General features: G+C 47.2%; 1 protein-coding gene across 3 annotated transcripts in view; it reads left to right on the forward strand.

Annotated features, from left to right (window-relative positions):
- The window catches only part of LOC126999350 (pregnancy zone protein-like), a 62583-nt gene that overhangs the window by 12425 nt on the left and 22404 nt on the right, over positions 1-27754 (forward strand). The window contains exons 2-28 of one of the 3 annotated variants that reach the window (XM_050861877.1): positions 8228-8406; positions 8871-9109; positions 9663-9779; positions 9954-10108; positions 10611-10707; positions 10889-11104; positions 11514-11657; positions 12124-12327; positions 12846-13025; positions 13451-13625; positions 14394-14573; positions 16387-16466; positions 16697-16757; positions 17368-17403; positions 17618-17828; positions 18270-18498; positions 19544-19770; positions 20202-20287; positions 20480-20607; positions 21122-21272; positions 21713-21846; positions 21963-22067; positions 22217-22490; positions 22608-22759; positions 22894-23106; positions 23495-23896; positions 25056-25749. In XM_050861877.1, the coding sequence (XP_050717834.1) occupies positions 8228-8406; positions 8871-9109; positions 9663-9779; positions 9954-10108; positions 10611-10707; positions 10889-11104; positions 11514-11657; positions 12124-12327; positions 12846-13025; positions 13451-13625; positions 14394-14573; positions 16387-16466; positions 16697-16757; positions 17368-17403; positions 17618-17828; positions 18270-18498; positions 19544-19770; positions 20202-20287; positions 20480-20607; positions 21122-21272; positions 21713-21846; positions 21963-22067; positions 22217-22490; positions 22608-22759; positions 22894-23106; positions 23495-23896; positions 25056-25091 (4411 nt within the window). In that variant the 3' untranslated portion in view covers positions 25092-25749. Of the gene's footprint in view, positions 1-8227; positions 8407-8870; positions 9110-9662; positions 9780-9953; positions 10109-10610; positions 10708-10888; positions 11105-11513; positions 11658-12123; positions 12328-12845; positions 13026-13450; positions 13626-14393; positions 14574-16386; positions 16467-16696; positions 16758-17367; positions 17404-17617; positions 17829-18269; positions 18499-19543; positions 19771-20201; positions 20288-20479; positions 20608-21121; positions 21273-21712; positions 21847-21962; positions 22068-22216; positions 22491-22607; positions 22760-22893; positions 23107-23494; positions 23897-25055; positions 25750-27754 lie in introns of those variants that run through there. The other 2 variants (XM_050861879.1, XM_050861880.1) reach the window with 2 other exon arrangements.

The raw sequence follows: 27754 nt of genomic DNA on the forward strand, positions 1-27754 counted from the left end.
TTTACATATATTTTGAAGTCTTATCTGAAGGTTTTTTTGTCTAGTCTTTTTTTTCACTGGTTACTACTTTGTTAGGAAGATTTTAGGACAATTATATAGTATTTTAAGGAATTTTTTAGGATAATTCTATATTAATCCACTAGTTTTAAGTTACCCGGTAAAGACTTTGGGTAAGTATGAAGTTAAAATGTAGTGTTCTTGTTGCAAAGCCTTTAAACAAACATACAAGAATTATCAAAAATAGTCTTAACCTTTTTTTTTCTTTTTTCATTCAGGAGCAATTTAGTATTCCATAATTCCTATAGTTTCAAAGAACAAAAGTAAAGAAATCAAAACTTTTCCAAACTGAAAATGTTACTCCTTTCAATAAGATTTTCATTTTCGATCAATTACAATTATTAATACTAAGAAAAGAGAAACGGCGACTCTTATCTTTAGACTATAATTAAATATACGAATCGGTCTTTGTTCAGTGCGTGTGGGTGTGTGAGGGAGGGTGTGAGGCCTGTAGACACACCTGAAGGAAGATGAGAGAGCGAGAGAGATAAGGGGAGGCTTAATGGCGTCAACCACTTTTTTTTCCTCCCATTCCTTCGCCTCCCTTGTTATCTTGTATCCATCTTCCTTCTCCTCCTCCCTTCTTATCCTCTTGCACCTTCCCCTTATCCACCTCTTTTTTCCTCTTCCACGTCCCTCCTCCTCTTCCTTCTCCTCCTCCCTTCTTATCCTCTTGCACCTTCTCCTTGGATATCCACCTCTTCTTCCTCCTCCACGTTCCTCCTCCTCTTCTTCCTCCGGGCTTATCCTCTAGCACACCACCTCCTCCTCCTTGTCTGCGTTTTTTTATTTTTTTTTATTCACTAAATCTTAAAATATTACATGTCCACTTTTCCATTTCTTTCCCCTTCCTCTTCGCTCAACCACACTCCTTCCTTCCACTTCTTTCCCGTTTTCCTTGTCGCATCTCTCCATTCCTGGCTTTAACCATTTTTTCGTATACCTTCGCCTCCTGTGCTATCCTGTATCCTATTCCTTCTCCCTTCTTCCATAATTATCTCTTGCATCTCCTCCTGTTCATTTTGTTTTGTTTTTGTTTTTCATTTTTCAACTCGTAGCATTTGCCTGATTTTCGTGTCCACCTTTCCACCCTTCTCTCACTTTCCTTCATCCATTCTCTTCCGCTCCCTTCCTTCCCCTTTCCATATCAATGCCATCATCACTCATTCCTTCACCATCACTACAGTGCACCCCTTCCCTCCCTTTCCTTCTCTTCCTTCTTTCCCTTTCCTTCTTCGCTTTTCTTCCTCCCTTCCCTTAAGCGCTTCCCTTCGCTCCCTTCTCGCTCCTTCTCTTTCCCTTCCTTCCCCTTCCTCCCCACCCCCTCTTACCGGCGTCCTTCAAGGTCACATGTCTCCCGGCAGGTGGAGACACACACACACACACACACACACACACACACACACACACACACACACACACACACTGGTAGGTTTCCCTTCTCTTTTGTCCTTCTTTACATTCACTTTTTTATATTAAATAAGAAAGTAAAAAGACATGAAACCGGAATAGGTCTTCAGGTTTTTTTTTTCCAGATAGATTCTTTTAAAGTTAAGCTTCGGACGCCTTGTTTTATAGCTTCGTTGATTAAAACCTTGGAACTACAGACTCGCATTCCAGAGCTTATCGACCACAAAAGGGAAGGCCAGGCGTAAGGAGGAGGGAGAGAGAGTCGCTGGAGTGTAAGCAACAAAAGGAAGTCACACGTGGTCATTAGCTTGAAGGCAAAGAGGGGGGGAGACAGAAGTGAGAGCAATCTTGAAGGCAATAAGCTAGAGGGAGAGATTTCTTTCTGTAGTTGGACGATAAAAATGAAGGATGTGAGGGGAGAGGATAGGCAGAATGTGAGGGGAGAGGATAGGCAGACTGGAATAGAAAGAATGGTATAGACTATAAGGGGAGGCAAAACCGCTTATCCTAACCCAATCCAACCTAACCCGAGAGGAGGGCGGGAGATGGTGGGGAGAGGGGAGATAAAAATAGTAAGAGATGGGAGATGAATGGTAAGGAGTGGGAGAGAAAGATGGTAAGGAGAATGGGGAGAAGGGTAATAGGCTGACAGGGGAGAAGGAAGGGGAAGAGGGGAGGATAAAGGTAGAGAGACGTAAGGATAAGTAGGGATGGAGGGAGAGGGGATGGAGGTAGGAAGGCATAAAAAGGAAACTCAATCCTGTCCTAAACAACTTTCTCCTTATTACCTTTCACAATCACTGGTTCCCATGGCAATTATGTAAACCTGTAGAGTGTGAGTGTGCGTGTGTGTGTCCGTTTCTACGAATAGTCATTGGTAGGAAATCCGTCTGGTTGTTGTGGTGGTGGTTAAGGGGGGAGGGAGGAGAGGAAGGACGGTGTTTGTTGTGTGTGTGTGTGTGTGTGTGTGTGTGTGTGTGTGTGTGTGTGTGTGTGTGTGTGTGTGTGTTTGTGTGTAGTTTCATTCATTTTCATTGTATTCTAACTTTTCTTGCATTCTTCGTTGCTATAATTATTTCTACCTTTATTATTCTTCGTTCTTGTATTTTACCTTTCTATCATTCTTTCTTGTATTTTATCTTTCTTTTTTCTTATTCTACCTTACTATTTTTCTCCCTTATCGTATTCTTCCTTTACCATTCTTTCTTCGTTGCTATAATTCTTTCTACCTTTATTATTCGTTCTTGTATTTTACAGTTCTATCATTTTCTTGTATTCTACCTTACCATCTTTCTCCCTTATTGTATTTTTCCTTTATCATTCTTCTCTACTGTATTCTACCTTCGTCATTCATTCTTGTATTCCACCTGTACGGCTTCCAACCTTCTGTTCTATTCACACGTGGACGATGGCTACAAGTGGACCCCTTACCTGTTACCTGTACATTATTTATTTTCCTCCTACCTGTGTTACCTGGCCGGCGGGATCCAGTTTGGTGATACGCGTGTTCCCTGTGGGGTAGTGGAAGGGAGGACTGTGTGTGGGTGGGGGGTGGGGGGGGAATGTGCATGTGGGGGGGATGGGGTTACTGGGTGTGTGGAGGAGGGGACTGTGTGTGTGTGGGGGGGGGGGGGGGGTGAATTATGTGAGGGGGGTTGTGTTTGTTTGTGTGTGTGTGGGGGGGGGGGGTCGTATGCATATATTCTTTGTGTAAAGAAATGTGCGTGTGTGAATGTATATCTTCCTGTATTGCTTAAGGATGAGAGCTGTGTGTGTGTGAATGTATATCTTCCTGTATTGCTTAAGGATGAGAGCTATATCTGGTAATAAGTTTTAAGTGTCCGATAAGTTGCTTTACTGTTTGTATGAGGGCAGGACGGAATTATTTGCCCCATTCTTGCGATTTTTTCTTATTTTTTCCACCCAGCCGTTGACAAGAAGTGCGTCTGTGCGATTTGGGTGTTTTATTAATGTTTGTCCTAGTTAACCATCCCTTGTCCTCCTAAGACCACCTCCTGTGTATTTATAACGTGGGTCTGTTTTTGTGCTATATGTGTCTTTGTGTTTGTGTATATGCGCTCTTGAGTACAGATATAGCGGAAATTTGCATAACGTTCATTTCTATTTCGCTGGTTTAGTAGTCCTCTTAAACTTTAAATACAATACTCTATGGCTATACATCCTGATCATCACCCTTCCCTCCCTCTTTTTTTTTCTTCCTCTTTAGACATTCCCTTCTACAAACTTATTTTCCACGGTTATGTAACTTTCAATTTCTTATTCTTTCAGCCCCGTCTATTTGAATCTCCTTCCTGTCCTTCCCTGTCATCACCTTCCATTCATATTCTCCATCCTTTTGCCCCTCCCACACGTTTTCACATCTTTCCCTTTCCTGCTTCCCTTTTCCTTTCCTCCCCCGTTTCCCTTTTCCTTTCCTCTCTCCTTCCCCTCCCTCCCCCTTTTCCTCTCCTTCCCATCCCCCTCCCCATCCCTTTCCTCCTTCATTTTGACCTTCACACTTTTTCAAGTCTTCTCTTCCTTTCTTGTTTTGTCTCTTCTTCCTTTCTTTTCATCACGTACTGCATCCAGGTATTGACTCTCCCATACCCTCCCCACCGGCGTTCCTTCCTCCTCTTCCTCCTCCTCTTGCTCACCCCCGTGGACGCCTCGGTGACTAGCAAACAGTGACTCAAGCAACAAGCACGCCCGACCATTATCCTGAAGTCACGCTGCTGGAGGAGAAGGAAGGAAGGAAGGGAAAAGAGGGGGGGGAGGGGGGGAGAATGAGGGAGAAAGGAAAATAGGAAGGAGAAGGGAGGGAAAGAAAAGGAATAAGGGAGGTAGAAGTGGGTAAAAAAGGAAGGTTAAAAAGGAAAAGGGGAAGAGAAGGGAAAGGGGAAGAGAAGGAAGATACGAAATTAGGAGAAAAGAGGGAGGAGGAGGAAGAGAGGAAGAGAGGGAGGAGGAGGAAGGGTGGGTTGGGTATGAGTCATGAATAGCTTTGCATGAACTGAACGTGAGCTAGTGGCATGTACACACACACACACACACACACACACACACACACACACACACACACACACACACACACACACACACACACACACACACACACACACACACACACACAAAGCGCACACACACACACACACACACACACACACACACACACAAAGCACGTATGACTGCCGAAATAAAGTGTTGTCCTTGCTGTGTGTGTTTCCGAATCGTGTAATTTTATGGTTCAACTGGGTGGTTCTCTCTCTCTCTCTCTCTCTCTCTCTCTCTCTCTCTCTCTCTCTCTCTCTCTCTCTCTCTCTCTCTCTCTCTCTTCCTTCCTTCCTTCCTGCGTAGTGTACCACATGACCCTGGCTCCGCGTGACACACTATTCTTTTTTCAGCCACAATATTCCGCGGTTATTGGGTTTTCTGAGTCTGCTTGCATCCTCTCTTGTGCAATTCATCTTTGTATACTCTTAATTTTCCAGTCCTTGCTTCTTATTCTTTTCTATTCTTCCCTTAGTTGTTTGTCTGTTCACACTTTTTTTATCAGGTGTTTTGCGTCGCTTCTTTTCGCATCCTCAGTGAACCTCTTTGATCATTAATCCTTTTTCTTTTCCCTTATTTTCCAGTCCTTGCTTCCTATTATTCGCTCATTTCTTCAGTAGTTTCTGTTCACTTGTCGGCTATTTGGTCTTCTGTGCCGTTTTGCGTTGTCGGTTTTCTTTTTTCTCTAAGTCTTGCTTTTTACTCGAATTTTCCAGTCCTTGGTTTCATTTCTTCTATTCTTCCTTCAGTTTGTTTCTGTTCACACTTCTGTTATTAGGTTTTCTGCGTCGCTTCTCGGATCCTTAAAGTTTTCTTTTACCTCAATTTTTCAGTCCTTGCTTTCTATTATTTCAGTTTGTCTGCTTACGTCTTCTTCAGTCTTGTCTTCTTCAGTCTTGTCTTCTTCAGTCTTGTCTTCTTCAGTCTTGTCTTCTTCAGTCTTGTCTTCTTCAGTCTTGTCTTCTTCAGTCTTCTCTAGTCCTTGCATTCTATTCTTTTAGTTTGTCTGCTCGCGTCTTCCTCAGTCTTCTCTTGTTCAGTCTTCCTCAGTCTTCTCTTGTTCAGTCTTCCTCAGTCTTCTCTTGTTCAGTCTTCCTCAGTCTTCTCTTGTTCAGTCTTCCTCAGTCTTCTCTTGTTCAGTCTTCCTCAGTCTTCTCTTGTTCAGTCTTCCTCAGTCTTCTCTTGTTCAGTCTTCCTCAGTCTTCTCTTGTTCAGTCTTCCTCAGTCTTCTCTTGTTCAGTCTTCTCTTGTTCAGTCTTCTCTTGTTCAGTCTTCTCTTCCTCAGTCTTCTCTTGTTCAGTCTTCTCTTCCTCAGTCTTCTCTTGTTCAGTCTTCTCTTCCTCAGTCTTCTCTTGTTCAGTCTTCTCTTCCTCAGTCTTCTCTTGTTCAGTCTTCCTCAGTCTTCTCTTGTTCAGTCTTCCTCAGTCTTCTCTTGTTCAGTCTTCCTCAGTCTTTTCCAATCCTTGCTTTCCATTCTTTAAGTTTGTCTGCTCATAGCATTATAAGTCTTCTTTGGGTTTAAGCGATCCCTTCACGGCGTATTTATTCACGATACAAATTTTCCTCTACATACAGAAGTTGGGAATATACGTTATAGCTGCGCGTGGCGGCGATGCTCATCTCAGTCACGTTGGCCCTTAGAAGTTTAATATTCATAAGTGGTTTTCTGTCTCCACAACGTTCCCGGGTGCTCCAACCCTTCCCAGATCTTTAGTAATGCCTAGATGATGTCCTTTCTTACTGTGGCCTTTCAATATATTTTTCTATGGACTCTTGCTAATTGCTTTAAATACTTGCGTACTCTAGCAGTGAGTAAACTGGTAAATTATATTCTCATCGTATGGTCTTTGATATATTCTGTTATATAATTTTATATCTTGGTTTCCATCTTTTGGGTATCTACATAATCCAGCCATGAAGAAACTGGTACTGGTATTTTAGTCTAATATAATCCTCCCTTTATAGTCTTCGAACGAGCAAGTTTTTATATATCCTTCTGTTCCCTTTGTCCTTTGTCACGGGAGAGGAGGAAGGAAGAGAGTGGGATGGGGAGGAGATGAGAAACTGCCACAAGTGAGAACGGAGAGATAGTAAAGGGATGGAATGGAAAGAGGTCATGGGAGAGGAGAGAGGGAGAGAGTGGGAAAGGGAGAGGGTGGGAAGTTTCACCGGAGAGGAAGGGGAGGTAGGGAGGGAGGGATAAATATAGGGTAGGATAGAGGGAGGGGCTGGGGAAGAGATAGGGAATGGAAGGGAGAAAGTAAGAAGGGGAGAGAGTGGGGAAGCTTTCACGGGAGAGGAAGGGAAAACGAGGGACAAATACAGGGTAGGGGAGGGGTGGGAAGGAGCAACGAATGGGTCAGAGGGAAGTGAAGGGGAGGTGATGCAAGAGAAGGAAGGGTATAATTTCCTCTTATTTCTCTCTTTACTGTAAAATATCCATGTCCCTTTCTTCCTTAAAGGTACATGGTGTTCTCTTCTAACTATTTCCTGCCGGCACGTTGCCGGAGGGAGAGGTGGGTGGGGAGGAGCCTTCATCTATTCTGTCCTGTCCTACCACACGTAGCAAAACAGACACCCCCGTCATAGACCGATAGGTCTTCTGGTCTCTGTTCTTCCTATATATTCTTCCTATGTATCATTACAGGAACGTGACTTTTTTTTTTTCCTCCTTGTACACTTTTCACCTCATTGTACACTTTTTTTTTCTACCCTTCGTTGTGCTCTCGTCACGCTGCGCCATTGTACCGGAGTGGACGGACAGCCGGTGAAGGGAAAGGGGAAAAAGGATTAGTTTGTGAGGCATTAAAAATCGACGCATTGTCCCTTTATAAGAGATGAAGTTTGTACGTTTTGAATTGCCTTTTTTTCTGGTACTTTTATTTTCGGTTTTAAGAGACTTGTATAGCAGCACCTGACTTAATTCATGGCAATCTAATGGGGGCTTTTTACCTGTTTTGTTTTAAGTTTTCGCTTCTGGCATCGGTAGGCTTTTGGGAGGCCTAGTGGTCACCCCCAGCCCGTTATGGCGCAGGCAAGTGTTTATAGTGGCGCCTTCTTGCCTATATTTTTCATCATTCACTCATTATTCACTCTTCTCACACGTACTATCGCACCTGTCTTCCCGTTTTCCTCCCTACACCTGCCTTCTCATTGTCCTCAAACATCACCAATTTCGACAAGTGTCTTGCAAGGCCAACTCTTTTCATTTGGCTTTTCCTCTCTTCACGACCCTTTTCCATGCCCTTTCACCGCCTTTATCCGCCTTTCCATGCCCTTCCGTCATACCTTACCCCACCTTTCCCTTCCCTTCCCTCGTGCCTTCTCTATGCCCTTTCTTTACACCTTTCCCACATGCCCTTCTCAAATACCCTTTTTCGCCTTATTCCACGCCCGTTCTTTACCCTTTTTCCCCAGCTATCCATGCCCTTCACTAATACACCTTTCATGCCTTTTTACACCCTTATCGACTTTCCATGACCTTAACACCTTTTATCTCCTTCCCGTGCCCTTTCCTCGTGCATTTTTCTCTCCTCCCGAAATTGACCTCTTTCGGCCACTTCTTTTGATTTTTTTTGGGGAGCAGCGAGTAGCGGGCTTTTTATTTTCTTTTTTGTGCCTTTGAGCTGCCTCCTTTGTTGTAAAAAACTAAAAAAATAAACGTCCTTCATGCCCCTTTCCACGCCCTTAACACCTCTCTCCGCCGTTCCAGGGACTACCTCGTCACCACGCCCCGCCAGTGGATCTCCCCCGGCACATCCCAGGTATGCGTCTTCGTGCAGGACCCCGCGGCGCCAGCAGGGAGCCTCAACCTCACCCTGGTCGATGGCTATAGTTCCACGCCCGACCCCAATAGCAAACTGGGGGAGAAGGTCTTTGATATCCCTGCCGGTACGTTGGCTGGGATGGAGTTTATGGTTATCTTGTTGTCGTTTAATGTTGGTTTTTATTCTCTCCTTGGTCTTTTACTGCAGGGTTTTGTTTGGCGCTGACCTGTTCTTGATGTCATGAGTCTTTTACTGTTTTATCCTGCCCATTTTGAAGCACTTATGTTCGTGGCCAATTATGTAGTTTCTGGGGCCAAATATTAATGCTTTCACTGTGTCTTGCCATTATTTCTCCGGCTGCACTTCCTGGTTCATTCTTCTAGTCTTTTTTTAAGTTCAGTTAAATCACAGCTCTCCATTACTTCTCTAACCTTTGTTGCAGTTAAATTCATGCTGTTATATTTCTATCATTCGTTAAAGGTAAATTTAAGCACTTTGTACCCTTCATTAAAGGTTATTTATCTTACTTTTCTACCCTTCGTCACAGGTAAACTCAACCTCTACCTTATTTTCTACCCTTCATGACAGGCAAGTACGAGCAGTGTCACGACATTACCGTCAACAAATCAGAGTCCTACTCAGTGACGCTCCTGATCGAGGGGAAGGTGGGCGGCGTGACGGTGAAGGACAAGAAGGACATCATTCTTCAGCGCAACAACGACGAGACCTTCATCCAGACCGACAGGTACCTCTACCGCCCCGGCGAAAAGGTGCAGTTTCGCGTGCTGACCATCACCGGGAACAAGCTGGAGGTGTCCAAGGAGGAGGTGAGAGATGGTGTTGGTGTCTTTGATTTGATCTTAATTATTTCACTCCATCCTCACTTCCTTTCTTCTTCCTCTCCTTACTTCTCTGTTGCGCATAGTTTGGTGTTCCTCTGTCCTTTTTTATTTGAATTTTCGTTTTTACGTTCGGCCTATAGCACCGGTAGATTTTCTTGATGGGGCCTGGTGGTCAGCCCCAGCCTACTGTGGCGCAGGCAAGTGTTATATAGTGGTGCCACCTTGCTTGACTCATTCTGTCCTCCGGAGCTCCCATTGATCCTCTTAGTTTCACTAGAGCCCGGATTGATAGATGGTCATCAGGAAAGCATGTGGGCAGGCTTGGCCACTCTGCAAAGACTAAAAGTCGTCAGCTTGTGGCAGCGGGAGGAAATTGAACCCGCGGCCTCCAGGACACCACGCCTGCATACTGACCACTCAGCCACCGCCTCCTTTCTTCCTTCCTTCCGTACTTTCTTCACTGGTTAGCATGACTGTTCTCACCCTTTAGCCCTGCCAGTGGTGCATCACTATCCACTATCCCTCTCTCCCCCTGCAGTACTCGGAGATCTACGTCACCACACCCTCACGCAACCGCATCGCCCAGTGGAAGAACGTCACCAACACGGATGGCTTGGTGCACCTCGACTTCCAGCTTGCCGACGAGCCCGAGGAGGTGAGGAGGCACTTTCGTTTAAGGACTGACCAGATTTTCAATTTATAGCTCCTCCCCGTGACATAGTACCTCTTATTTTCGTCTAGCGAATTTGTCTGATCTCCCAAATATCAAACTTCTATCCTCTCTCCCGAGTCTGTTATACATACAGGCCTTATCCTTGTCTTTCCACAGGGGTCGTACAGGATCCACGTAAAGACCCAGAGCGGGAGTACCACCCAGACGTTCAAGGTGGAAGAGTTCGTGTTACCGCGCTTCGAAGTCAAGATCAAGCCGCCCGCCTACGCCCTCCCCACCGATGAGAAATACTCCTTCCAAGTGTGCGCCAAGTGAGTGCGGTGAAAGGTTCCTGTTTACTAGTTCTTGTTTACCAATAGTGAGGGTTAGATAAGAGATAGAATTTACTGTAATGAAGAATGGAAAGTTGGTTAGCTTGAATTTGCCCGTTACGAAGGATAGGAAAGTAAAATAGAAATCGAATTTACTTTTGATGAAGGTATGAGATGATTTCTTCATGAGCGGGGCAGCTAAGAGAAGGGGAGGGAAGCATTGAAGATTCTTTTAAAGGGGAGATATACTGTAGATAATAGATACTAGAGATTTTTCCTGCATAGTTTAAGATGGTATAATTTCAGATAGCTTACTTTCAATACCAAACACTTCAAAGGTTACAAAGAGTTCTCGCAGTCTTTGGTTAGGGAGCTTACGAATAAATAACGCCGAACTGTGGAACTGGCCCAAAGTTTGTCTTGTAGATACTTGATAACATTGCTTCAGTGTATCTATCTTCGTGCCCCCTTTCAACATGTTCCTTGTGCCTCCCTTCCACAGCTACACCTTCGGGCAGCCTGTGAAGGGCAACCTGTCGTTCACCATCCACAACCAGCAGGGGAGGAAGTGTCGCAAGGAAGTCACTCACAATGTCACCGTGAGTACCGTTCAGACACTATAGAGGATTGATCATAATGGTTCGCTTTCATGCGGAATCGGTAGAAAACTTGTTATATGGAGCCCTATTGAGGATTGGTAAAGCGCTTTCTCTTCATTTGATAATTATAGTTGTCTCCTTTTTCGCGGTTGACCGTAACTTTTTTGGCCTTGTGTTTCAGATCGACGGCTGCATCGACTTGGCGGTGACGTCCGAGGAGATGCAGGTGATCGACTGCTCCGTTTACTCCCTGGAAGCCTCGGCCACGGTGGACGAGGCGGGGACGGGCGTGCAGCTGGGTGGGAAGCAGCTGCTCTCCATCACCCGCTCCGTTGTCAACTTCAAACCTATATATAAGGACGAATTTATGAAGCCCAACCTCCCCTTCACGGTCAAGGTGCGGAGATAGTTTTTTCAGTTTTTTAGTCGTGTGTGTTTTGTCTGTTAGAAGTTTGTTAATTTGTTTGGTCTAGGTCTGTATGTTTATTGGTGTTCCTTTAGTCTTTTTATATTCGTTATTCTATTTTCATCAGCGTAGTAGGTGTGTGTGTGTGTGTGTGTGTGTGTGTGTGTGTGTGTGTGTGTGTGTGAGTGTAATCCTGTCAGTGAGTCCATTTCCTGTATGTCTGCCTGAGGTATTAATGTATATGTTCATTTGTCGTGGCTGTATGCTTTCAATGTGTGTGTGTGTGTGTGTGTGTGTGTGTGTGTGTGTGTGTGTGTGTTGTGTGTGTGTGTCCACTTTTGTTTGTCTGCATGTTTTTCCCGTCTGTGTCTAAGGCACTGACAACCCTCCCCGTCCACAGCTGCGCGCCGAGCTACCCGACGGGACCCCCGCCTCTGGCGTCCCCGTGGAGGTGTGTGCCGCCGGCCGCTGCAACAACGACACCACGGCCCTCGACGGCATCCTCAACATGGTGCTGCCCAACTACGATGCAAACAGTGTCCGCGTGAGTACTCCCGCCTCCGTGCCTGTCCCGCTGCCTCGCCTACACTGCTCCACCTCCTGCTACGTGAATCCTTCCTGTTCTTGCTCTACCTCCTGCTATCCAACTCTTTACTCGTGTTTACATGTTTCCTATACTTGCAGACCTCTGTAATAAAACAATCAAACTGAACTAAAAAATAAAACTTCCGTCCTTGAGGTGCACCATATCACCTATTCCTTTCCTTTTGTAGTCTGTTTCTTGTATACTTTGCAGACTTCAAAATCATATACTTATATTAAGGTGAACTTCTGCCCTTAAAATAACTTTCCTTTCATTATTTTAGTTGTTCTTTAGAGGTAGAAACTAATAAACTTACAAATTTAAAGATTCCTTCATGTGACTTGACTCTTCATTGGGTCTAAAAGCTTCTGAGTTCCGCACAGTTCTTCCCAAATGGTTAAAAGACCACCTGTCCTCGTCCCAACAGGTGAAGACCCTCAACTGCCGCGCCAGCACAGACTCCACCCAGTACACGGAAAACATCGAGCACTACTTCTCGCCCTCCAACTCCTCGCTGCTCATCGTGGCGCAGGAGAACACGCTCGAGTGCTCTCCCGCCGCCCCCAAGAAGCACCGCCTCTCCGTCCTCTTCTCCGCCCGCGACCAGCCCACCGCTACCCTCACTGTACAGGTGTGTGGGAAAGGAGGGAGGGGTTCATCTCGCCTGGCATACCTCGCACCTGTTTCATTATTACCTGGTGTTCATACCCTATTCTAATAATATTATCTTCCTTATTCCGTATCCTTTATCACCTTCCTTATAACCTTATTGCCACGCTTTCTTCCTACTATCTTAAAGCTGTGGCCTTACTCCTTTCCTCCTTCTCTTCCTCCCTCCCTCCTTCAGGTTATCTTCAGATCCCCAATCATGACCTCCCTAGCTCACTCATCCTTACCTTCTCCAGACTTCCCTCCTACTCTCACTCTCTCAGGTTAACTTAGTCCTCACAACATGAGCTCCTCCTCTCCCTGCCTCCTTCAGATTACCTTACATTCCTCTAACCACGACCACCTCCCTTCTCTCCCTTCCTCCACATACCCGACTCAATCTCTTCCTCCCCTCCTCCTCCCTCCCTTCTCCATCCTCGACCTCCTTCCTTCTCTCCCTTCCTCCACACAACCCAATCAACCCTTCAATCAATCCTCCAGATCGTCTCCCGCGGCATCATCCAGCACACGGCCACGCAGGAGGTGACGCTGACGGCCGGCGAGCTGCCCGTCAACGCCGCCAACCTGGTGGAGCCCATGCCGGCGCCCATCGAGGGGACCGTGCGGGGCGTGCTGAACCTGGACGTGGATCTGCCGCCCACTGCGTCCCCCAAGGCTAGGGTACGTGAGGAGACTTAGAGGGAAGGTGGCATACACGAGGGAACTTTTATGGGTCGTGATAGATAGAGGTGACTGATGGGCAGAGCTTAAGGGAAGTGATGGATAGAGGTGACTGATGGGCAAGGCGGATGGGCAAGAATGATGAAAGATTTGATTATAAGGAGGAAGACTCGCTTATGGGGAAGGCTTATGGGGCAGATAACCTGTGTTGCTGCTCCCGAAAACTCCAGGTGTTACAAGAGTTACGAAGGTGGTGTAGGTAGCGAAATAGTTATCTAAGTGACGTGAGTTGTGTTTTCAGTCTTCACAGGTATGAAAACAAGACAAAATGAGGTGTGGTAGGTCTGAATGAATCAAAGTTGGCATTTACTGTTGCAAGAGACTGTGTAGTGTTGCCGAGTGTTCCAGATGTGTGTGTGTTCCAGGTGTTGGTTTGGTACACGCGCGCCGACGGGGAGGTGGTGAGCGACGTGCGAGAGCTGCAGGTCAAGCGCTGCCTGGCCAACAACGTGACTCTGGGCTGGTCCACGCCGAAGGCACAGCCGGGAGACACTGCATCCTTGACCCTTGGCAGCGAACCTAACTCGGTGTGCAGTCTGGGTGAGTGAGGAAGGATTCTAGGCTTCCCTCTATCACAGACCCCTCTGATCACATTTCTCTTAACACATCCCTCTCTTTGGTATGTACATTTCCAGCACACTTCCCTCTCTAAAATGTCCCTACCACATGTTCTCTCGTACATTCCTCTCTAACACTTCCATCCCTTTTTATGACATCCCTGTCTAGTTCTCAGACATTCCCTTCCCACGTGCCCTCATCTGTGTCACATGCGCCTCTCTCCAACACACTCTTCTCCAACACGTCTCTTGCCCTTGTTTCTTTATACGCACACACACGCACACGCACACGCACACGCACACGCACACACACACGCACACACACACACTTCCACCCTCTATAGTATTTCCATGTGAAACTGGCCGGTGTGGTCGTGGCGACTGCGGGGTCATGGCGACTGCGGGGTCAACCCCGCCTCGCACCTTGCCACAAATTCTCAACACTCCTCGCTTCCTCATATGTCCGCTATTTACCACCTTTGAATGAATTTAATGAAATAATTGGATAATACAAAGGGTCATATAGTAAAATCTTTATTATCCTAAAAGCGAAACAATTTTTACACTATGACCTTGTTGGATTATCCAATTATTTAATTAAATGCATTTAAAGGTAGTAAATAACTGACATGTGAGAGGAAGTGGGAGGTGCTGAGTGTGTGGGTATGTGCTGGGCGGGGCTGACCGCCCGACCCCACCGGCCAGTTTCACATGGAAATAATATAACACACCGCTTCCTATCCTCCCGCAGGCGTGGTGGACAGGAGCACAGAATTACTGACGAAGGAACCCGACCCAATCACGCTGGAGAGACTGTTCGACTTCGCCGACAGGTTCACCATCTACAAGTACACCCGCTCGCAGATCAACGACTACGACTACTGCAACGAAAAGCACCGCCCCAAGCCAGAGCCACTCACAGTCGATACAGGTATGGAACTTCATGCCAGAGTGACTTGCGGGTACTGAGAATGGGTAGCGTTATGCTGGGATTACACATCTGCGATTTTGCCTCTGCGATTAACTGCGATACCGACAATGTTTGAATCTCAGCTCGGTCGCCACCCGAGAAGCGCGACAAGAAAGATCTCGCGATCCATTACGACGTGTGCTCAATCTCCGCTCGGTTGGTCGTAGACCTTTGCAATCATTGCAGGCGAAGAGAGGAAAGATCGAATGCGTATCGCAGCTTACTGCAATTATCGCAAACTCTTGTAGGTATTCATCGTGAGCACATCGTGAGCACCTGCGACGTACACACGATTATTGCAATGGATAAAGAATGCTGCTCGACTGGCTCTTTTCCAGTTCGACTTGGCATCGATGTACTGCAGATAATCGTGACAATCTGCTGGGTGTCCCCACAGGGATACGAGAGGTGGGTCCACCTGCCTGTACACTAACCAATCTACTCCTACAGTAGCAACGCCAACACCATGAGCCTCAGCTAGTGGCAGCTATAGTGGCCTTTGAGAGATTGCACATAATAACCCTACAATATGTTGTACAGCTGAAACAGAACCGGAAGGCCCGAAGTACTTGAGTACATGGATACCTGACACGACGAGCCACCAAAGGCCACTATCAAAACCTGATGCGTGAGGTGGCTGACGACGACCCTCTGCTCTACCAGAACTTAATCCGCATCACTGAGACCATGTTTAACGAGATAGTGGAGCGTGTTCGACCCTACATCGAAAAGACGACATTCTGGAGGAAGCCCTTGACCCTGGCTTACGTGTTGCTATAACCCTGAGATTCCTCGCGACGGGGAATTCCTAAAAGAGTCTTGGATATGCATTCCGTGTGGCACTCAACACCATCTCCTTTGTTGATCCTAAGACTTGCAGAGCCATAGTTGCTGCGTTTGGAGATGAATTCCTGCAAATGCCAGACTCGGTGGAGGGTTGGAAGAAGATTGCCAGTGGGTTAAAAGAACGCTGGAATTTCCCCCACACCCTGGGTGCTATTGACGGGAAACACATACGCATCAGGAATCCGGAGTTTAGTGGTAATTACAAGAAGTTTTTTCGGTGGTCCTGCTGGCTGTTGTGGATGCAGACTATATATTTATGTTCGTGGACGTGGGAGCTGTTGGCTCGGAGTCTGATGGGGCGTCTTTGTTCAGTCCCAGCAGCCATTCCCCCAGTTCCCTCTCGACCTATGCCGGCAGGGACAGCGGCCTCTTCCTCTTTCCACATGCCGCCTGGCCCTCTGATGATAATTTTTCTTCGTCGGCGTCCTCCTCCTCACTTTCTGCTAGGTATCGCAGTAAGTCGCAGAGGCAAAAATCGGAGATGCGTGATCCCAGCATTATAATCGTAACGAGTGCCAAATATTTAGTGTCCTTGCCTCATCTCTATTGCCTATTGTATCATATTGTTTTTATTGTAGTCTATTGTATTGTCTACTCTGCCCTACGCCAGTATGTTAGAATTAGATCTCTTGACCTGCACACTTAAAAGCACACTTAGTCTCAAATGTTTAAACTGTTCCAAACTATCAAGATACTAGTGAAGCAAGCAAATATGTGCGTCTTCTGATGCTATTGTCTAATGTCCTTCACCAGTAAGTTATAAATCCATCTCCTCACCTGCATACTTAAAATCGGAAATGTTTAATCTGTTCCTACGATCGAAGTACGAATTGATTAAACGAAGGGACAGCTGATTGCAGATGGGCATCGCTGCCAATCACAGTTGTAGCATATCCTCCCAACTTCACATTTACCTTCCCATCCACAGAGGGTTCCATCGAGCCGCCAATTCTGCCACCCATCTACAGGTACTACAGCAGCTACGTGGACGCCCTCAAGATGTTCTCGGTTAGTGACATCAGCACTCGTCCAAGGCTTCAGTGAATTCTTACCTTATTTGATAGCTTATTTATGAGCTGTTAAAGACATCATATAATTCATGATATGCGTAATGTGTTTTTTTCACTTAGGTTTTTTTGTCTGAGCTGCTTCCTTTACCATAAAAATAGTTACTTTCGGTCATTACATAACATCCCCTCCTCCATTCCCCCTTTCCCCCCACCTCTCCCACTCCGCAGGACGCCGGTGTGTACGTGATCACGGACCTCACGGTGGAGACTCGGCCGTGCGAGAAAGAAGGTGAGTCCAGCAGAGGTAGAACGCTTGGCTGTTTGAAGTGGTGAAGGTGCACGTGTGACCCGGGCTGGGGGTGGCGGGCGACGGCTTACACTATGAAGCTTTCAACAGTCTTGAAGCACACAAGTGATGGTTGTGGTGGTTGTGGTGGTGTTATGAGATGCTGTAAAACATTTCTTGCTTAAATGATAGTATACTAACTGGTCAAATGTTTCTGTATTGTGCTTTCCATAGGTCAAATTCTCTCAAAGTATTCATACATTATCAAATGATTTCTGACTAATACTTTGTACGTCCTGCCAAATTCTGCCTAACTATTCCTATTTTGTCGAATAATTTCTGAACCTAATGCTTCGTCAAATCTTTGTATTGTACTTTCTGCCAAATTCTGCCCAAATATGTCATATCCTTTCTAAACAGTAATGCTTTGTCAAGTCTTTCTATGTTTCGGCGGAATTTGGAATTTAGCAGAAAGTACAATATTTATACTTTGTCACGTCATTTTTGCCCAAATATTTACACTGTCACATTTCTGAATTGCAATGCCTTGTCGAACCCTTCCTTCTAAACGACGAATGAAAACTTATGCGTCATTTCCTTGCATGTGATGGAGTGGTGGTGGGAAGGCCCGTGTATTATCGCGGAAAAGGTATCGCACTCAGGTTTTCTGTAACCTTGTGAATGACTTACTGAGACTGATAATAAGACAAAACTGTTGATTAAGTTATATACATGCTAACAAAACTAGATATTCAAACATTTCACATTAGTTAAAATCTCTGAAAATAAGCCATAGGAGGTTTTAATCTGTTATGGAGAACTTGGGGAAGATCTCATTAAGGGTAGTCAACCCTCCTTTTCAGAGTACCACCACCACGTTGGGTTCGGTGGAGGTGGCCCCTTCTTCGAGAGTGCAGTTAACGCACGACCTCCGCCTCAAGCCGTCGCTGCTGTTGCCGACACTGACTTCACCCTGGAGAAGGAAGGCGTCGACCAGGCTGACAGTGGCGCCACGCTGGACGCACCGAGGACAGACTTCCCGGAGACGTGGCTGTGGGACATCGTGGTGGTACCGTGAGTGTTGCCTTGCTATGCTTCGGGAGGCTTTCTGGTATTCAGAAAAGCACAGAATTGTTCCCTTGTTAGAAATATTGGGGTAGTCTATTCCTCACACGGGCATTCAGTGAGGCACAGAAGTCATGTTGTTGCTTGGTATCCCTTGTGGACATGTTTCTGTGTCTTCTTTGTCTTTTGTCTTCTTGTACCTTCCTCTGTCTTCCCGTCTGTTGTTCTTTCTGTCTTTATGTTGGTCTTCCATCTTTATCTTCCTATCCGCTTTTCTGTTAATTTCCTGTCTTCCTGTAACCTGCTGTATGTGCCTTCCTGGTTCCTGTGTTATTAAAAAGTTTCTAATATTCAGAGGCAGAGAATTGGAATACGTGTGTTCTCTTGTCTAAATTCTTGGTGTCTGATCCTCCCTTGTGGGCGTGGCGGTGACTCTGGTGTGCCTTGCAGGGAGACGGGCAGCCAGGAGCAGCAGGTGACTCTCCCGGACACCATCACGCAGTGGGTGGGCAAGGCCATATGCGTGCACCCCCAGGCCGGCGTGGGCATCTCCGACAAGCAGTCCATCATCACCTTCACGCCCTTCTTCATCGACCTGACGCTGCCGCCCACCGTCAAGCGCGGGGAGATCCTGCCCGTCAAGATGTCGGTCTTCAACTACCACAGCGAGGCCCTGCCGGTGGGTGGGGAGGACAGGGCAGGGGGAGGGGAGGGAGAATACAGGAGGGGTTAAAACAAGGTGACGCGGAAATGGAAAGGAAAAGCAGGGCAGGGTAGAGAAGGAAGGAGGGACTAGGGATAATGATGGAAGGGCAGTACAGTGTTAGAACAAGGTAGGGTGGGAAGGGACGGGATAAGCAGGGTAGGGTAGGGAAGGAAGGAGGGACTAGGGTAAGGTATGATGGAAGGGCAGTGCAGAGTGTTAGAACAAGGTGGGGTGGAAAGGGACGGGATAAGCAGGGTAGGGAAAGGAGTAAACGGTAAGGTATGATAGAAGGGCAGTACAGAAGGTGTCGAAACAAGGTGGGGTGGGAAGGTAAAGGAAAAACAGGGTAGACAAGGAAGGAAGGAAGGAAGGAAAACAGGGTAAGATATGACATAGAGGGCAGTACAGAAAGAGTTAAAAGGTGGGGCAGAAAAGAAAGGGAAGAGCAAGGTAGGGAAGGAAGAGGGAGGAATAGGGTAAGGTACGATTGGGAGAAATCGGAAGGGCTGGGAAGGTTTGGGCAGTGGTGGGCACCGCTAACCGTTAAGTTACCTTCGCTGACTGGTAATCCACTAACTAAAAAGTTCGCTTCGCTTACGCTAAACTGATAAAGAAATTGGTGGAAGCTAACGCTAACCGCTAACTTTTTATATGGATTGAGCTTCGGTTTAGTATTTTGGCTCTATAACCCTTAAAAACAGACCTAGTGACCTGAAATTTCAATATTTTGTAGCTTAGACCAAAACTTTTCCGGAGGAGAAACTATATTTAACGGTCCGCTAACAGTTTCCAAAGTTGGCAAAAGCGCTAATCGGCTAACGAAAATGTTAGCTTCGCTAATTAGGAGTTAGCGGAACCGTGACCACCACTGGGTTTGGGGACGTTTGCAGTGGTTCCAATATTAGAACCTTGGTAAGCAAACTAATTCCTCAACACCTCACAGCAACTCTTCAAAACCCCAGTCTGCCTACCAGTCAAAAAATCTCTCCTGCACCGGTAACACACGGTAACCCCGCAGGTCCGCGTCACCCTGGAGGACAGCACCGAGTATGAGATCCTGGAGGAGGCGGGGGCCCCAGGCGTGCGGGGGAAGCGCAGCGCCTGTATCCCGCCCAATGACAAGGCGGTGCTCACGGTGAGGGTCCGCCCGTCCGAGATCGCTGACGTGAACTTGACAGTGTCCGCCGCTGTGGATGCCGCGGAGGTGGGAGAATGTGGCGCCGGAGCAAACTCGCCTCAGAGAACGTGAGTAGATACAGAGAACGCGACTTGAAACCAATAATGGACAGTAGGCTTGAGGAATTGAGTCAAATAGTTCATAAAACTTAAAAAGACCAACATAAACCAAACCTAGAGAGATAGAATGTAAATTGAAAGTAGAAAGACCAGAAACCAGAGTAGACTAAAAAATATTGAAACTGAGAATATTAACTGAAACCTGTAGGGTAGAGCAGACTTGGATGTTGCGAGTAAAACTGCAAGAGTCCAAACTTTCAAGGTCGACAAAATCTAAAGATATAAAGACAATGTGAGAAGACCATAAATATAGACCCTTCGAGGGCATAACTTCAGGCCAATAGTACAGAGAAGACTTGACAGTGTAGAAATCAAGGACGGCTGCCAGTAACTGCTCGCCCCTCCTCTCATACCTCTCTCGTGTTCCCTTCCTGCCACAGCGATGCCCTGATCAAACCTATCAAGGTGGAGGCCGAGGGATTCCTGCGCGAGAAGACTTGGACCAAATATGTGTGCTCTGCCGATGGTAAGTCTTGTGTGTTTCTTTGCCTTCCTGTCTTTTTTTTATCTTGTCTTTTTATCTCCTGTCTTTTTTATCTTATATCCTCCATCTTCTTCAGTCTTGTCTTTTCTGTCTTCCTGTCCATACCTTACTTCTCCATGCCTGCATTTCCAACCGTTTGCCTGGCACCTAAGTTTTTCTTCCTCCGCTGGACAGACTTCGCGCCGGGCCAGACCTCCCTCACCCTTGAGTCCTGGGACTTAGTGCTGCCGGACGTGCTGGTGGAGGGGTCTGCGCGAGGCTGGGTGACGGCCGTGGGTGACCTGCTGGCTCTGTCCCTTGAGGTGAGTGATGTGGCCTTTCATATCCCTATAGTTTCTCATTCTTTAGTAGTTAGTCATACATGCATCCTACCATTCTTCACTAGACTATCATTCCTGCATCCTCTATCATTCCTCATTACTCTTTCTGCATTCTACAGTTAGCTTCCATGATTGCCAACCCAATATGACTGAACTCTTACAGCCACACTAACTCTTTATTTGGTCCCTCCCAGAACCTCTGTTACCTCTTCCAATTGTTTATACTGCAAAGGAAAGGCAGGTCATTGTGTACTGTTAGCGCCCATGATGGCTCATAAACCTTGTACCCAAAATTAACTCCTGAAATCACACTTAACCTTTCACTTCATCCCTCGCCAAACATCAGTCGGTTCTTGTGCATTGTAGGTTAAGGAGACGATTTATACAGCAAAGGAAAGAGACTATTCTGTACCATTAGCTTCCATCACGACAGATGAATCCAATATGACAGTGAACTCTTGCAGCCACACTTAACACTTTACCCCATCCCTCCCAGAACCTCGGCAGCCTCATCCGCATGCCGTACGGGTGCGGCGAGCAGAACATGATCAACTTCGCCCCCAACATCTACATCCTGCGCTACCTCAACACCACGCGCCAGACCACGCCCGAGGCCACAGAGAAGCTGCTGCGCTACATGAACACAGGTGAGCTGAGCCGCGGCCAGGTACACAGGTGGGAACATTAGTAATTCATAGAGGAGATCTGGACATTGGTAAAGGCGAGATGAATAACGTCTTAGTCAGGTCGGGAAATTTGTGGTTTCTAAATGTGAATGGAAACAAACCATAACTTATAAATAGGTTTCGTAATATTTTTTGTACGTAGCAACTTGTAAATCATTTGTACTAGTTTTTGTAGTAGCTTTTAAGTCCTTTTTTTAAACAAGCCACGCTCTTGCTGACACTGGAAACACGAGTAAGATGTAACCTTTCCCAGCATTCTGCAAACCACATTTAGTCTGAAAGGGACGTGGCTTGCTTGTGAATCGGCTCATGATGAACACTACGGAAAGGGGAGGAGCTTCCTTGCCTCATTACTGTAAACCGTGTACCTTGTCGCCTGCCTCACCGTCCCCCATCACCAGGTTACCAGCGCGAGTTGCTGTACCGCCGCAGCGACGGGTCCTACAGCGCATTTGGCAACGCTGATGACTCTGGGTCAACATGGCTCACCGCCTTTGTCCTCAAGTCCTTCGCCCAGGCCCGGGACAACATCCAGGTAAGGCCAGGACCATGTGAAGGGAAGGGAAGGGAAGACCATCATGGCCAGGAAATGGTGTTAAGGGTCAAGAAAGTTCAAATGGTGGTGGTGACGTGTTTGCGTTGGTCTTTCAGGTTGACGAAGAGAAGCTGAACGAGACGAGGAGCTGGCTGATGAAGCAGCAGGACACAGAGGGCTGCTTCATCACCGTGGGCAAGGTTCTGCACAAAGGCATGCAGGTACAGCCTCAGTAATCCCAAATTAGGCAACAGCGCCACTAACGGGCATGAAACAAAATACTTAGTGTGATAAGTCAACAGCGGCGAAATGGGCCCTAACCGTTGGGAGGTGCCATACAAGTGACTGCTAAATGTTGTTTGATTCACAGGGCGGCTTGAGCAACAGCAAGACTCCTGCGTCACTCACCGCCTACGTGCTGGTGGCGCTGATTGAGGCCGACGAGGACCTCACCTCCAAGCCCGTGAACAAGGCCGTGCAGTGCCTCACCAGCGACACCTCCATCCATCCCTACACCCTCGCCACCAAGGCTTACGCCCTGGCCCTTGCTGGACGCCCCGAGGCCGCTGCCGCCGTGACTGCCCTGCTGGAGGCTGCCGTAGACAGCAAGGACGAAATGTACTGGAAGCTGCCAGAGAGACAAGGTACATATATACCTCCTCGGGGAAGTGTTATCTTCATACAGTGACTTAAAGGCTTTGGTAACCTAACTATTCCCAAAAGTCACCTCAGAGGAGCCTTACGCAAATGTTTCCACGCAGGTAACAGCCAAGCCGCCGCCCTGGAGACAGCCGGCTATGCCATCCTGGCCCTCCTGACCCTGGACGCAGAGAAGAACGAGCCGCAGGCCAGGAAGATCGTAAAGTGGATTACTACCCAGAGGAACGGCCAAGGAGGCTTTTACTCTACCCAGGTGAGGGGGATGGGAGCCAGGAGCCAAACATGTGTGGGGTAGAGGGAGGAATAGACCTGGCTATCTGAAAGACCCTGACCCTAGTGAACTTTGCACACCTGATGGCACAGTGACCCTTGACCTCCTTCCCACAGGACACCATCGTGGCCCTCCAGGCGCTGGCCACCTTCGAGAGCTACCAGCACCAGGGGCCGCTCAGCGTGACCGCCACTGTCACTGCAGAGGGCTTGACGCACTCCTTCAGCATCAACGACAACAACAAGCTTCTGCAACAACTGGTGACGCTGCCCACGCTGCCCACCAACGTGACGCTGGGCATGGAGGGCGAGGGTTGTGCCGTCATGCAGGTACGCAACTCGACTAGACCTGCATGTTGTCAGTAATTGTCCCCCACACACCTGGCCACTGCCACAGCTCCCTTAATCACATCACTGTTTGTTACCATCACCCCATCATCTATCACTACAGCACACCACCTTGTAATACTTCTCCTAACCCCACCCTCCCCCATCACTACCGTTTGCTTGACCACGCTCCATAACTCGCACTAATCCCCTTCCCCTGTTCCATCACCAGAGTTTCACAACCTTTGGCCCATCACTTAACTTTGGATCGAATAACTACTGCCACCCCATTACCGTGCCTCATCCCACCTCATAATACTTCACTTTACACCTTCCACAGTCACTACCCCTTAACCGCTTGACCACCAATCCCTTCACCATCTCCCCCCAGGCCGTGCTCCGCTACAACATCCCGACACCCGAGCCCAGCGACGCCTTCGACCTCACCGTCAACACCAACACTGCACCCGACCATCAGTGCGTCACCAAGCGCATCACCGCCTGCGCCTCCTACCGTCTCCCCGACAACTCCTCCAACATGGTGGTGATCGAGGTGGACCTGATCTCCGGCTACATCCCCGAGAAGGAGGACCTCAAGAAGCTGCTCAAGGAAGACAAGAACCTGAAGCGCTACGAGGTGGACGGCAGCAAGGTGAACTTCTACGTGAACGAGCTGACGGCCAAGGACACCTGCGTCAACTTCCGGGTGATTCGCGAGGTGGATGTGGAGGAGGTGAAGCCCGGCACGGTGGTGGTGTACGACTACTACCAGCCCGAGTTCTCAGTGTCTAAGGTAAGGCTTTGGTTAGGGCTGGGAGGAGGAGGAAGAGGAGGAGAGCCAATAGTAAGGTTTGAAGAGTCTTCTGATATTAAGGAAGCGTCGCCCTCTTTACTCTTGTCGGAGAACATCAAAATTCAATCCATACTTTGGTGTATTTATGCAACAATCCTTTTGTAATGAAGTATCATTCCTGTGCTGCCTGAGTAAAACACTTAAATCCCTTTGATAACAACACAAATACGCTATAATCGAACATTCACGTTACTTGAGGATACCACTGAGCCCTTCTTTGAGAAGGGTTTGCACGTTCTCTTTTGAAGGAGTAACTATTGTAGAACATTTAATCCTGATTCCTTTTTCACTTACTCGTCTGCATCTCGCCATATAATATTTTACTTCTAAGTACTCTAAAAAATTTGAAGGGAACGAAATATTTAAAAATGTGAGACTAAATATATTTATTTCACTCAAATTAAGTGTACAGAAAGGTTTCTTCTTTGACAAAAAAAGATCAATCAAATCCGTTCAGGCACAAGAGTTAGGTATGTCCTAATTGGCAGAAAAATAGTATTGAGATATAGGGCATTTACAATTTGAGGCGTAGCGGAGCGTGCCATTAAGTCTACGTATTTGGGTTGCCTACTGTCGCAATATTTTCATCTACTTTGCTAATAAAAACCACTTTAGAAACCAGGTTTACCACGAAACTTTGACTGTTGCCATCATCACAATCATATTTTAGAAACACAAAACTCATTTTCGTCAAATCCCAGAAATTATCGTACATTTCAGTGCGACGCTCCCTTAAGGGTGTGATAAGTCTGAAATGGAGTATTTGTCTCGTTTAGTATATTTCGTTGTTTTGTTTTGTTAGTGAGATTGTTTCATCCTTTTATTTATTTATTCATTTCCTTCACTTCTGTCTCCTTTCTCCCTCTTCGTTACTCGTGTTTCCTTTCTTCCATCTCCTATTTCAAATCTCCTTCTTAAACTTTCATCAATATTCCATCTTATTCTGTCTGTAGTATTAACTGTATGAATTTTGTATTGTCCTCATTGTTTTCCCCTCCTATTTTGCTGGAATGATTTTTAGAATACTCCTTGCATTTTCTAATCCCTCTCCTTTTATAACTTCAATTTTACTATACTAATTGCTTCTTTTCCCCTACAGAGGTACACGCTTCCCCCCAATGATGAGTGTCGTTAAGCACCTGTGGAAAAAGGGCTGACAGGTGGTGGCGTCCTACCTGTCCATGACAACACCTGAAACTACCAGTGGGCGGAGAACCGACACCAAGGAGAGAAAATGGACAGGTGGCGAGATCTTACCTGACCATCTTTACCTGTCCACTATACCTGTAACTAACGACCCAGGAAACGGACGGCATGGACAGGGAATGGACAGAACAAAGCACCACCACCACCACCTCGTTCAGCCCCTATTCAAACCTTTTTATCTTGCACCTTTTTTTCCGACACATCCCTCCACAGACTGACTTAAGAGTATTTTTGTATATGCTCTGTGGATTACAAAGTCGCACCCAAACAGCTTTTTATCTTCGCTCTCTGCTCACAGATAAATTACTTAATACATACACCCACGCCTTCAGGAAGACTGTAGGTAGCGTTAGTGTTTGCGTTCGATGTTGTATGTCTGGCGGCAGTGTTTTTGGTGTTGCCATTTTTATGGCGTTTAAATTAGTGTTTTCCGGTGTTTTGTTCAGTTATAATTCTGCATCACTTTGTTTTGTGCAGTTTTCTCTTGCTTTGTTTGTCTGTTGTCAGTAGCCGCCACCACCACAGGTTACATTATGTAGAGAAGCTGAACAATGTTTTTAGTGTTGTAATAAATAGTTACCATTTAATTATTTAATGTTTTATATGATTCCTCACCACTTTGTGTGTGTGGGAGAGAGACATTGATGGAGGACACAAAGCACGGGACGAAGTGTGGCTGTGATGAAGGAGAGTTAGTGACAGTCATAAAGAGAATTGTGTGATGTAAAGAAATCTTAAATGATCGACTACATAAGTAGTCCTGCACATCACACCGCCACTGATCTGTTCTAACGGGCCTCGCAACTATATCATGACGCTGACACACAGCGAACCACACGATACATGCACAAATACTCACCCCTCAGGCGGCGGTGACCATGCTGGTCTCTGTATCATAACAGCCTCCTTGCTGGCTCTCTCCTGCGTGGTGTTCACGCCACGGCTGCTGCATGGGGAGCGTCCTCCGCCGTGGCAGTGCTGTTCAACTCCTCCATGGTGGCGTGGAGGGTCGCGGACCCCAAGGCGCCAACACTAACAAGAGGCATCGCGTTCCGCCACGTGGCCATGGCAGACGCTGCTCACGGCCTGCTGCCTCGCCGTCAGCGCCTTCGCCACCTCCGCCAGGCCATGGCGTGCGTGGCGCCCCACGGCCGCACCGCCTCGAAGAAGAGAACACGGGGGCGTGAAGTTGCCCCCTGTCACCAGTCCCACTACATGGCGCCCTACAGGATCAGCAGGCTGTCCACCGCTACCCTGAACTCGGTGATGCCGTTTGACAGGCTGGCCAGCACAGCCGCCACGGGGCGTGGTGAGGACCAAGGTAAGGATAACGTAGCTATCTTTACCTTGGTCAGGAGGAGCAACAGCCACAGACGCGCCGCGGCGACAGCGCCTTCCACAGAATGAGACACACTGGCCAGCATCGGGGCGCGTAAACACAAGCGTCAGTGCTCACTGACCCTGCCAAAGAGACTATGTTTTATAGTCTCCTTGGGCCCTGCTGACCCTGCTCACCATCACAACAGAACACCACCAAACACACCACTACCTCTCACTCCTGACCCACCCCGTGTCAGCCCCGGCCCAGACGGGTGTGGCGGGGGCGGGGGTGTGGGGGGTGTCGCGGGGCGGACACAACTTCTACACGCTGAGGCTGAGCCAAGGATTCTCGAGTCTCCTTGGGCTGATCGGGCTCCACAGCCTCGCCCTGATGCTGGCCGCCAGGAACCTCGCCGTGGCCTTGACCTGCATCACAGTCGGTCATCTCGATAAGCACAACTATCACAAAACAGGATCAAACACTAAATTGTCCTCCAACATCTCGACTCGGTGAAGCTTCGAATCTCGTTTGGAAGCTTCACCGCGTTTTCTCTCACCTCTCAGCTTGCCGTTTTCCATGGCAGCCGCGCGTCACCTGCCAGGCTGCATCGCCGCCTTCACCTTCATCCTGGTCTCCTTCATGGCAGGAGGAGGAAGTTGAAAGAATAGAATCAATTCGTCTCCTCCTCCGTGTAAGTTCCTGTCATCGCATCACAAACATCCACCGCCGCAGCCTCCCTCACAGCGTTTTCTTTCACGCCGCCACGAGCCCTACGTCACCTCTCCACCGGTGTTCATGCCTGTCTGATGGTGAAGGGAAGCTGTGTGTAGGTTTTACACGGTCCCTAACTTGTCGACATAGAAATAACTTTATATAAAACCGTTCAACTCTTAGATACTAAAATATTATACGATCAATAAAATGCTAACTTCATATGATGTCTTTTTGTCCATTTTTGTGCTCTGTATCCTTTGGCAAGAGCATTAGAAGATTGATTGAGTGATTGGTGCTTAATATTTGTTCAGTATTCTGTGTAACTTTTCAGCTTTTCTCAAGACATCTAATAACCTTGTGGCTTCAACTATCTTCACTTTAATTAATCAGGGAGGGTTGGCAGTAAATAAAATCCACCTCTGAGAAAAATGCAAAAAGTTTATTGTTGAAAAGTTTAGTATAAAAAATAATAATGTCTTTTACAAAGTTATGGCACACAACGTTAGATAAGTTAGTGTTATATACCCTTCCGGAACCCCACTCTGAGAACAGACCAG

Source organism: Eriocheir sinensis, chromosome 16, assembly GCF_024679095.1.
Source record: "Eriocheir sinensis breed Jianghai 21 chromosome 16, ASM2467909v1, whole genome shotgun sequence".
In the NCBI taxonomy this organism is placed as follows: domain Eukaryota; kingdom Metazoa; phylum Arthropoda; class Malacostraca; order Decapoda; family Varunidae; genus Eriocheir; species Eriocheir sinensis.